This window comes from Micrasema longulum, unplaced genomic scaffold (genome assembly GCF_059751315.1).
Source record: "Micrasema longulum isolate JH-2025_06_02 unplaced genomic scaffold, ASM5975131v1 h1tg003046l, whole genome shotgun sequence".
NCBI classification, from domain to species: Eukaryota; Metazoa; Arthropoda; class Insecta; order Trichoptera; family Brachycentridae; genus Micrasema; species Micrasema longulum.
In genome coordinates this window covers 17,984-30,589 of record NW_028280152.1, presented here as the reverse complement: position 1 = coordinate 30,589, position 12,606 = coordinate 17,984, and the positions used below count along the sequence as shown (strand labels likewise).

General features: G+C 31.1%; 1 protein-coding gene across 5 annotated transcripts in view; it reads left to right on the top strand.

Annotated features, from left to right (window-relative positions):
- MYPT-75D (Myosin phosphatase targeting subunit 75D) overlaps window positions 1-11,047 on the top strand; it is a 56,744-nt gene extending 45,697 nt beyond the window's left edge. For 4 of the 5 annotated variants that reach the window (XM_088241741.1, XM_088241742.1, XM_088241743.1 and 1 more), the window contains 2 exons: window positions 5,300-5,900; window positions 9,408-11,047. In XM_088241741.1, the coding sequence (XP_088097867.1) occupies window positions 5,300-5,900; window positions 9,408-9,604 (798 nt within the window). In that variant the 3' untranslated portion in view covers window positions 9,605-11,047. The remainder of the gene's footprint in view (window positions 1-5,299; window positions 5,901-9,407) is intronic. The other variant, XR_015825185.1, reaches the window with a different exon arrangement.
- The last annotated feature ends 1,559 nt before the right edge of the window (window positions 11,048-12,606 follow it).

Genomic DNA, 12,606 nt, shown 5'->3' with positions numbered 1-12,606 from the left:
CTGTTTGATGCGCGTATGTGGTTTCTGGACTATTCTCAATTCTATGCATCTATATTAATTAAAAATATCAAAAAAGTTTATTTTAAAAAAAGGCAAAAAGCTCATAGAGTAAAAACCTGGAATACATTATCATCATTACCTTTCCGCACCTAATGGTGCATAGAGCACTGCATTGGTACACCAACCGCAGCGTATTCTGATTTTTTTTTCGTTACATGAAGGTAAGGTGATTAGTATTACGCTTCAGGTACTATTCTAGGGACTATAAAATATTCGAGTGTAAAAACACTATTTTATATCATATTTCATATCAACCACATCGGGAATCGAACCCGAGACCTCTTGCACGGTAGGCCGATGCGCTGACCATTACTCCACGAAGCCAACAATAATAAATGTAATACAAAAATGTTAAAATTTTGTCAGTTGGTTCACTTTACGTGCAATGGCTCATATTATGTCGTTTTTACGTGAGATCCATATGTCTTACTATACATATTATAATTTATTTTTTCCACCTTTGCTTCTATTAAGAATTACTAATTCCCCTACCAAGAATTCAGCGAATGTATAATAATTTATTCCAAGTGAATGGGGGGGTTGGATATTTATTATTTTATTTGTTTATTTAATCCAACATATAAAACAAATACACAGTTTACAAATAAAATTATTAACAATTGGTACATTCAATATCATTTCCTTTTTATTTATGGATGTAGCCACTCCTCTGGCCCACAGGCACGGCACATTCCGGAGTGTAAGGGTATTATTTATTATACACGTAATATAAATAAATACTTTCACATCAATTGTCAAGTCACATCAAAGTAAATTAGGTGTGAAAATTCAAAAGAAATATGAAAAAATATTTTAAAACATACCTACATGAATGAAGAAGGTTGCACGTTTCCTCCGCTTCTCACGGGCGATCTTTTATTTTCAAGCAATGCACGGTCTAACGTGATATTGCCATGCTAGAATCTTAACGTAGCAAAATATCATTCAGACTCGTGCTTAGTCACGCGCTACTTAAATGGGGCAGGATGAAATATAGTCGTTACAATACCGAGTTGAAGAGGGATGGAGATAATAGAGACCAATGGAGGACAAGACGCAGGACTTTGCTGCAAACCAATCTCCAAGATTGAAACTGCGAAGAAGACTACCAAATTTAGTAACCAAAATTCACGCTCATGAAAACATTAAAAATTATGAGTTACTTGTAAGAAAATCCAAATAAGATAAAATAATACACAATATTTTAACGAGTACTTCCTTAATCCACTTCGCCGCGACTTAATTTTATAGATGTGTTGCTAATTACTTGCTACCTCAATTCAATAATAATATGAACTTAAATATCGTAAAAGAAGAATGATTCATGTCTGTATTTTTAATTTAAGCTCAAATTGTGAGCTTCCTGTATCGTCATTGCATTTTAAATAGTTCAAATTATTTATTAGCGACTGTAAACTGTAGATTCGTGTACCTAACAAGCGTGTACGTGCAAAATTAATTAATGTTTTATTTCGTTTAAAATTGTTTCTGTAAGCGCGGAAGTACTCAAAGTACCCACACTTTATTTGACAGTGTAATCTTACCTCGAAATATTAATTAAATAATTAGTCAATTGATTTATTACCTTTAAAACTGTTTTAATTATTCTGTTCGAATTCAACAGCTACGTGCTACTGTTCGTTGCATCAACTTTTCAAATATTTATTTGATTTTATTTTGAATGAACGATTCAAAAGACAACTCTCAACACTACTTACTTACTATGATAGTTTTTCCTGAAAGTATAATGAATACAGTGCAGTAAAACACTTGGAATATAACGTAAAGTGTAAATCACGAAACATTTTACTATGAATAAAAACTTTTTAAAACAAATATTTCACTTTTCCGCTATAAAATATAGTAATAGTTAAAAATTTCGGACCCGTTCCGCCATTTTGATTTTCTTTTCAAATATCAAATTTTTCCCTCCTTATTTTATGGCAAATACCAACGTGGCCCTATGTAATAATTACCTACCTAATCAAATATGATATGTTACGAGTTTTTGAGTTCATTACAATATAATTTATCAAAATCTTTTATAAAAAATAAACAATATTTATGATGTAATTTTAATTTCTTTTTTTAAAATTAATCCCTACTCCGCGAATGAGGGATTTCAGTGTCTTTTTTTCTTTTTCATTTGTAAATAAAATATTAAACTAAGCCAAATTTTTATTTTTATTTTTTTTTTGTATCGTATTATCAGCGCTATGATTTTTTAAAGTTTTGTATTTCTGAAATAACTCGTCGTGACGTCAGAGGTTGTACTATGACGGTTCTTCCGATTGGTTCGTTTACGGTGGCCAAACCGGATATCCTTCAAAGCTCTCATATCGTTGGGTGGTTTATATAAACCAGTGACGTCATTTAAAGTAGTACGTTTTTATTTTTAAAAAAAAATTTTCTTCGTAAATTTTTAAGAAATTTTACAGTACAATTTAATGCTCTAATTTTTACCGCGCGCAAGAAATAATTTTTGTATCTAATTTCCCGTAGGGCTGAAGTTTCTCATTGCATTTTTTATTTTTTAACGATTTTTTAAAACGTGACCTTTATTTCAGTAGATTATATCTAAACAACTCTTACAAACAATACTTATTAAGATTACATAATCATTCACTACATGACAATGTGAAAATAAATATAATAACTTCACAAGTTTTTGAAGACAATAAACTTATAGTGACCCCGTGTTAATTTGTGAAGTGTTTCAAGTTAATAGACAAGAATGTACTTGGAATTTATTTGTTAGATTCATCGGTACTGTGTGGCCTGTGAATAAGTTGGAATGAGATCAGAATGTTCCTTATTAATGACAATTTGCGGAAAATGAAGAAGAAAGAACCTGTGATCCTGGGACTGAGTTATAGAGTTAGTGAATTTATATTATTATTTACCTGGTCCAAACTATTAGGTGACCAAATTATTAATCATAATTTGTTGGATTTTCCATTATGTATTTTATTTATAAAAGAAGAACTGAAAAGGCATTAAAAAACAATTAAATCATAAATATTACTTATTTTTATGACAAATACTTCAAAATAAATTTACAAAATTACACCTGTTGTTTTCCATAGCCTTTCTATTTTCGGGTAATTTTTCTATGCAGAATTTTTATAATAGGAAAATATCACTTATAGTATAAAAAAATATTTTTTCAATTATAATTTTAAATTACCACGAAAACGGTCCATTGCATCGGCCACGCCTGTAGTACGTCACGATTCGTGTAAAATTTGAACTTTATTTGTGACCGTTTAAATTTAAATAGAACATCGTCACGAATCTTAACTTCACAATTATCAAGGCCAAACATGTCGCGCTTTTGTTGGGACATATTTTTTAATAGTTTATCTTTTAAAGTTATGTTTGAAATCATTTCTCCATTGATTTTGAAAGTACAATATTTTTTTCTAAATCAATTTCATGTATTTTTTTCGGTATTCGTAGTATGTGATATTTCCCTATTCATTAGAATTTTCATTCAAAAGATCCCTAAATTGCTTTTATTTTGTAATCAAACAAAAATGTTATATGATGACGCAAATGATGTTCATTTATTATTGTTAATCTCGACATTGTTTATTTGAATAACGATAAAGCATAAGAAAAAAATTGTTGACAGTTTTAAACAAATACAATAACTTTGACTTATTTATTTATGTCTTACTGCAGTAAAAAAGGGTGTTTAAATATTTTGTTTTCTTTTTATTTCCCTTAATATCATAAAAAAAATATTCCCATCATTATTTCCCATAAAATTTAGGTTATGTGATTTATGTCGGCAGCAATTTGATAGTTTGGACCAGACCATATTTTTTTTTTTTTAGATGGATTTGACGGCTGAATGTTTAGTAGTTGATCTGGGGCATAAATTAAACATTCACACTAATTGATTTTGTTTATTATTTTAGAGAAAATAAATAATAATTGGACTTGAGTTACCTATGCACTAATTTTTTATCAGAGTTCTCTGCATTCATTGCATCGGTTAATATAGTATTATGAGAATTACAAGTAACCTAATATTGACGATGACTAGTCCCAGGCAATTTGTTATGCTCTCATAAGCATTAAAATAATCCATAATTTGTTGTATACCCCTTATATAACAGTATATATATTATGTGAGTTGAGTTTTGGTTATATAATAAACTAGCGGACCCGTCACAAGTTGTCCTGCCCCAACGTTGCGCGTTGGCTTGCCTGCTATTAGCTTGGAAAAAGATTTTTAATTGATAAGTAGGTACCTAGGTACTTGTTTTTGATTCAATTCCAAAACTAATAATTGTTAATATTGAATTTAAGTAGGTACTTCTTTATAGTTGTATTCCAAAACATAAAATAAATATTTTTCAAATATGGCATTCTTTTTTTTGCAATATTTTTGCAAACGTCAAACTCTGGTCGTCTCACCAACAGAGGGGTGTACTTATCTAGGAATACGATTTTTTTAAATATATTGAATTTAATATTATTTTAGTGTTACCAAAAATTCAGTAAAAAGAAATAAATGGGCAGTAATTTTAACGAATTTAAGGAAAGAATCTGATTGAGATCCACAAAAAACAAATGCTGTTTGTGTAAACATTCAAAAACAAACTTTTTTAAATACAAAATAACAACATCTTTACATTTTTTTTGTAAATGCATTCTCCTCGAATGGAACCCTGGTAGATCTATAAATAACGTATTTATGCTCCTTTCTTCTCTTTTACATATAAGATTTAAGATTTTAATATCTACAAACACGCACAGCGCAAAGATCTATATTTCTCTGAAAATCGCACATAAATCGGTTAAGCCGTTTAGGAGTACGGTGAAATCTCACGTACAGAGGAGTTATATATTTATATAAAGATAGTGTTTTATTGGTGGCCTGTGTGGTGTAATGGCTAAGATGCTTGACTTACACACGGAAGGTTCTGAGTTCGATTCCCTGTGAGAACACAAAAACTGAAATGTGATTTTTTTCACGCCTGAGTGTTCTGTGCTGTCATTCACTAAACTGTAATTGAGCCTTCTGACCTCATTGTAGTGCAAAAACGCATAACCTATCCAGGGGTGCTATTCTGAACCATTCTTGCGGCACGAGCAAACAGTTTTTGTATGTATTTTGTATGTAAATACACAAGAAAATACGGCCGCGAGAGCGTTGGTAAAACCAGCCCAGTTTTAGATACCATATTTTCTTATATACATGTATGATAACTTTTTTTTTTTTTTTCAGGGTATTCCAAATGGCACAGAAAATAATCAGAATGTCGCCAACCAGCTTCCTAATGGCCCCAGTTCCCCCAAGCGGCCATCAAACGGCTCTGCATCAGGTAGTATCGGTGACTCCGGAGGTCTCTCTCTGCCCGGAGACTCATCGCCCCCTAAACAAACCGCCATATCACACAATGGAGACAGTCAGTCACAGAATTCAATTGATAACGAATCACAGTCATCTTCCACCTACCCTTCACAGCCACCCAAGATCACAAATCCTCTCTTTGGAGTAAATGGCGCCCAACAATACCTCCCAAACTCCGCAATAACCCAAGCTTATAACAGTTACGGCAATGGTAATAAAAAATCCCAAGAGTTGCAGTTTGAGTCCCGGCAAAAGGAGTCGCTCGAAAATGGATCGGTTAAGATTTTCAACGGAGTCCGAAAGGCGCCAGAAGGTCAGGACAATGAATCTTATATACACGAAGACGAACTCAATGGGACCAAGGACTTGGTTGTCAGTAATCCTAATCAGAATGATGCTCCTGAAGCCAGCGCTGCTACGCACTACACAACAGATAATAATGGAAAGATAAATGTCCATGTAACGGTCATGATAGGTTAGTACATTTAGATTTCTAATTTTTTTCCTCTTTTGTCACCTTTAATTTAATCATATGTTTGCAAACTAGCTGCAATAAATCACAGTTTAAAATTTTAGTGTAGTACTGAAATTTTATTTTCCAATGCTGTAACCATAGAATTAAGAATAGTCCAGAAACTGCATACGCGCATAAAACCGAAGGCGACTAAACTACTCTTAAAGGAGTAGTTTTACGTTTTGACCCATAAGTTTCTTTGTAGACGTCGCTCAGTACGCAACTCCCGATTTGAATTCAACTTTTCCGTGTTGTGTCGTTTTAAAGTGTAGAAATACTGCTGGGATCTAAAAAAACATGATGGGATTACATTTCATGTGTATGTAGCAAATGCATAACTTAAAAATTTAATCATTTCTCCATCTGTCAGATTGTCAAAGAAAACAAAATGGACATTTTGTTAGTGTTGGCAGGGTAGTCAAATTTTTTACGCTTTTTTGCTCATCTAATGAGAGAACTAATGAAAATTGGACCTCTCGGATTAAATAACAGCGTGGTGGATATTTGACTGACATTATAACTAAACCATAAAATATTATTTAACATGACATAAGAATATTAGTTTTGTGGGAAATAAAATTTGTTTTATTTATTAAGTTCAAAGTTCATTAATTAAATTACTCCTATTAAGTGCCCCTTTACTTATCTACTTTGTTGTGTCCGTCAATGTTCCCGTGTGTACAATAAAATTTTATAGAAATTTACAAATCACTTTTTAAAAAATATAATTATCTTACATTTGTGTTATGATTATATTTTTCGCGATCTGGCAATATTACGCGGTGACTTCACGCATGCGCGCGGCGAAAGTGCGGCAAAGTGGGGGGTTTTTTGGACACAGTTCGATTTATTCAAATATGAGTCTACGCTCTTTCTGGACTATTCTTAATTCTATGGCTGTAATGTCAATTTCACAATAAGAACAGATTTTTATTCAAATTTATGATTAAATTAATGTTCGTGAAATTTTTCTCGTGTATTATCTGATTGCTTAAGTACAAATAATAACTATTGTAGAATCCATTGATCCATTTATACTACGATCAATTTATCATCTCCAATAGCTTAATAAACTGTATTCAATCCTTGCTTCTCCCCACATTTTGTTATTTGAGTAATCCCAATGGTTTGATAACTCCTTCCTCTTGCTATGCTGACAGATCTTTGTGTACAAATACAGGGTTTCCACAGACGCATGGCGGCAGTTCCGTATCTTCTGTGGTAGGACGTGAGTATACACCATGTAACAGATCATGTGCTTCGTACATATTATATTATTAATGAACGAGGTCTCAATACTCCAGCTTTCTTCGCAGTCTGCTCTCTTTTCTTCATAACCCCGTCTTCTATCCAATTTGTTAACTCCTCATCTTTTCTGTTTCCTGTAATGTTTTAAATTAATATTTGCTAGCCAGCGCTTTATTTTATTTCTTATTCAAATTAGTTTTTACAATAATAACAACAAAAAAAACAATTTACTGTTAATTTAATCACAATAAAAATTAATGATGATCAGATTCGATAACAACTAATTACATGTAATTAATCTAAATCAAAAATATTGTCTTCACTTACTCATTTAATAAAAAAATAATTTAAGCAAATGTAAAAATTATTGACAGTATTAATTCTTGTAACTTACATATCGACTCTTTTTCCATGAAGTATTTAAAGTCATCTACTTTCCCTGCATATACCAATTTTTCGTATACAGATATAACATTTAAGCTGCGGCTTTTTTTTTCTCTATGGTTTCATATATTTTTTATTTTTTTTTAATATTGTAGAGTCAAAAACTTCACTATGCTCTCAGCACACGAGGCATATATGTTCAATTCTGCTGGATTAGAGCTCATGTTAGGGAAATCGGAAATGAGAGAGCAGATGAGCTAGCCAAGGCTGCCACGGTTAAAAAAGTGAGGCCGAACTTTGATGAAGTCCCAAGTAGCCATGTTAGGTGGTCCCTTTCAAAAGATAAATCAAAAGAGTGGAGGAAAATTTATGATGAAAAAACTGCCAATAAGTGGATCAAGCAACTTTTGAGAAGCACAGACGAGGCTAAAACATTTTGGAAGCATGAAACGCCTACTTATGAATTAACTCAGGCTCTCTCAGGGCATGGACGCACGAGGGAATATCTGCATCGCTTTGGGCTGCGAGACTATAGTTGCTGTCCATGTGATGGCATCACTGAGCAGACTGTAGAACATCTTATTTTATACTGTCCAATGTTTGATAGGCCGAGGTGGGAGCTTGAATGCAAAGTAAACACTCGGATTGCTGCGACTTATAACCTAGTTGAGCTCCTGAACTGTAATGATACACGAAGAGAGACTGTTCAATTCATTACAGTGACGATCAAGCAGGCTAAGTTATTTAATGGTGGTATCTAGCTCCTTTTGTTTTTTTGTGTCCCACTTTTACGATTTTCTAGAGTTATTTTGTTTATTCTGATTCTGCTTTATTTTTATTATTGTTATCTACGGTGAAAAATGTTAAAGTCAACGGAATATAACCTAAAGATAAATATATTCGATAAAACCTTGCACATAACAAAAGCAAGGTACAAATAATTTGCAACCACAAAAAAAAAAAAAAAATATTGTAGTCAAAATCAAAATGCTGATTTTACCCATGACGTATAATTAAATAGACACGTTACAAGCGCAGAAAAGTTGGCATTTCAATTTGTAGGTAGTTGCCTTCCTTACATCTCTTTCTTACATAAATATCTGCATATGTATCGTGATTTGCTATCTTGTTTTTTAAAGTTGTTGAGAGAAATCTAATATTGGCTAAAACAGATGCATATATTAAGGAAATAAGATTTCATGGATAATTGCCTTCCACGCGAACCCACTCATTTATGAGTAGTTTAGTCGCCTTCTGTTTGATATGCGTATGCGGTTTCTGGACTATTCTTAATTCTATGGGACTACCAGACTAAGACAATTTTTTCGTATTTTATTTTTATGCATTGTATTATCATTGTTATGAATTTTTTCAAGTTGTGTAATTACTCCGCCAGTGACATCACGAATTGTCGTCGGTGAGTTGAGTTGACATTTAAACAGAGATCCCTATATGTATGAAGACATAGCTTCCCAGAAAAATAGAAATCTGTCACAACACACAAATCATTGGCTTATTCTTAACAGCTGCTGACAAGAATCTATGACGTTTTATAGTAGTTCATTTTTATCAAAAACGTTTTTTCATAAGTTTTTGAGAAACTTCGCTGATTACTCTAATTTTTACGTGTACAGAAAAAAAATTCTATCTTATTTCCCATAGCACTGAACGTCCTCATCGCTGAGGCAAAGCGATAATATTTTATGTATCTTAGCTGTAGTAATAATGTGTCTATTTACTATACATCAGTGGATTTCACAATCCACTTTGTTTTATGCTCCTTCAATAATAATTTCATATTTAAAATAATTCATATTTCTTTTTATCTACTCTCAGGAACGCTAGCAGATTTGAAGAAGCAGCGAGCTCAGAATCGAAACGCAAGTCCAACAGAATCCAGCCTCATTGTTAATGATTCCATCTCTGGTACACTTCCCCCAAGTTTACCCCAGAGTGACGTTCCAAGATTCAGCGGCAATACCAGTGAAGTTGTCGGCGACGCTAGATCGAGAAGGTGCTGCGTAGTCATGTAACCGGTGATAACTTAGCAAAATAAAAAAATCAATGAAACGCCGAGGGTATATTACAGTTGTGATAAAAATCGTTCATGAATTATTAATTTCGGAACAATAATTATAATTTCTTTGTATAAATCTGAAATTCCATTAAATTTTCCGAACCAGAATATTGTATATAATTTGCGGAGTATTTAAACAAAACATGCTCCATCACACAAAGCAGTTAAAAACATTATCTTTTATACTAATTGATTTCTTAAAATTATTTGCTTTTAATGAATAAATATTAGTTCTCAAACACTTTTAATGCAATGTGTTGTTAAATAATTTTTTTATGTTGTCAAATGTACAACAAAAGTGTTGTGGATATAAATTTTGTTCTAAACTTTGTCAAGACCGTAATTTGTTCAGTATTTTTAATTGACCTAATTATGGAGTATTAATTTTTAACTACTCAGTAAAAAATATTTATACTTATTCAATTTCACCATTAACATCATTTGTAGATCAAACTCAGAACATTTGGGCTGGTTCCAAATTTTTATTCTAAAAAGTAAATTTTTATCACTTATATTATAGATTTCAGCTTTGTATTTATGAAATCTTTAGTAAAAGCTCTAAAGATATTTTGCAAAACTATCAAAAATCATCTCAAATTCTGAAACAAGCCATCTTTGTCATTTTGTGCAAACTATGCCGATGAAAAAAGTTTGAAATATTTCATTGAAATATTTTATTTAACATTTGAAAGGATATTAATAAATTGCCATAATTTTACTACAATATGAAGAATTTAAAATAAAATTGTATCTTTCTTATTACTTGCGTACAAATCTATGGAAACTGGTTTTAAATTATTTAACTGTACACAATTATTAATGCAGGCTTTGTTATTGCTGCAAATTTGGAGTACCTACCATAGTTAAAAAATGAAAATATTACATGTTCCGCTATCCGCCTGCAACCGGTATAAAATCATTATTTTAGTGTCTTACACCTGGTTTTTACTCTTTCAGTGATTTAAATATACTAGTTTGATTGCAAATAAGACTTAAAGCCTGGGCTTTCATCAAAACTATCGGCATGTTTGCAATCGATTAACTTTTTGGGAATGAAGAATTTTAGAAACAAAGTAATTAGATAATGTTACGGCTCTTATCAAATTGCATGTAATTACTGACTGATACCTGATAATATGAAGAGAAAGAATTACATCAAACCTTGATAGACTGCCTACGACGTACTTAGTGCGATGTATATAATTGTTTTATTAAAATTTTAAATGCCATCAGAGAGAAACTTTATAACAGGGTGTAACTATATATGGGAATGTTTATATTATTTTTAAATAGGTTGCTAACTGATTCAATATAAATTATTTCATTTGGTTCTGGTGCAATATTTACATTTCGGTGCCGAAATATTGTTGCTGCACAATCCAAGTTAAATAACTCAAAATAATTCATCATAATGATCAATCGAACGTAGTTATGCAGAAAGCAGCCAGTCCACAATTTTGAAAAAATGAGATATTGATGTTATCGGGTGCAGGAAGGTCAATTCTATGTTCTGCTGAAAACAGCCAGACCACTTTCGTACAAAAAACTTTATTAATCACCTTTTGAAAATGGTGTCGATCACAAAAAAAGCATTTTTCAATTTGCAGAAAACACCCACATCTCTAGAAAACTGGTCAAACACATAATTTGATGCTTGTTTTTAATATTAAAAAAAACTTATGTATTCATTGTTTATCATTTGTTATAGTTAAAAACATACCAACTGTTGTTTAGATTTGATAATTCACTCATTTCACAAAAGTGCATTATCTCAGTTTCATTTTTATATGGCTGGCTTATTTTTGCATAACTACGTTCAATTGTTACTCATAACCGAATAGCTAAACTACATATTTGTAAAATTATTCTTAAAAGCAATCTTTTTATAAACAAAAATCTCTTGTAAATGTCATTTTTACAAAGACAAAATTTAACGTGCACTTTCAAAAGTGTTTAGGAACATCAGTAATTTCGTCTGTTAACTTATTTATGATTGTGTGGCAAAGAAGTAAAAAATACTAGTGTATAATTTATACTTTACTTTTATTTCCTATGATTCGTAGTCTAGGTGCATTGCTTTTGTATTTTGTATTATTTGATATGAATTTCTAAATTAATATTTGTTCTCGTTTTTATATCTGTACACGTACGTACACACAATAATAAAACAATGTTTTTTGCAGTCCTCTTAATATGAAGACATCATTTATTTCTGCTCAAATGGGCCTAAAAATATTACATCAGTAAAGCATTGATCATTCAAAAGTCATAAGAATATGTCCTAGTAATTAAACTAAATTAAGTTATTATTTTTTAAATATTTATCTGAAAGTTGAAAAATGATCAAATTATCATAAGCCTAAATAGCTATAAGCCAAATCATCCAATAAAGCTTGAGGAATAATATTTATTTAAGTGTTAGGACCAAACACGCTGGTTCATAATTTTAAACAGATTAATAATTTAATGTCAAATTGATATTTGGAATTGAGCAGCTCTTTTTATTTTATTTTTAAAGAAAAATAAATATTGGTTTTCTTATGATTTACCCAAATATTTAATTTTGAGGGCCGTTTTCAACGAGTTGTAAATAACTCACTATTAGAAAATGGGTAGAATAGAATTAATGCACATATTTCAGATAAAATGCATGATTTAATAGACTATGAAGATTGATATATAATCGTCTAAACAGCTTATCTGAATCATTTTTACGAATCTTTTAGACCAGTAATGTTAATTTATGAATTGATTTGATCAGTCTAAATCTTTCAACTGCATTTTTTTTTCCATTTATAAACCGTGTCAGAAAATGTATAATATTGTAAAAGATTTATTAAAATCAATAATGCTGTAATATTTCAATATGACAGCTAATAGTATAAAACAATTTTTTTGAACAAGTAGGTACTTAAAAGTCATAGTTATTTAGACTATTTTCTTTTTTTTTATCCCGAG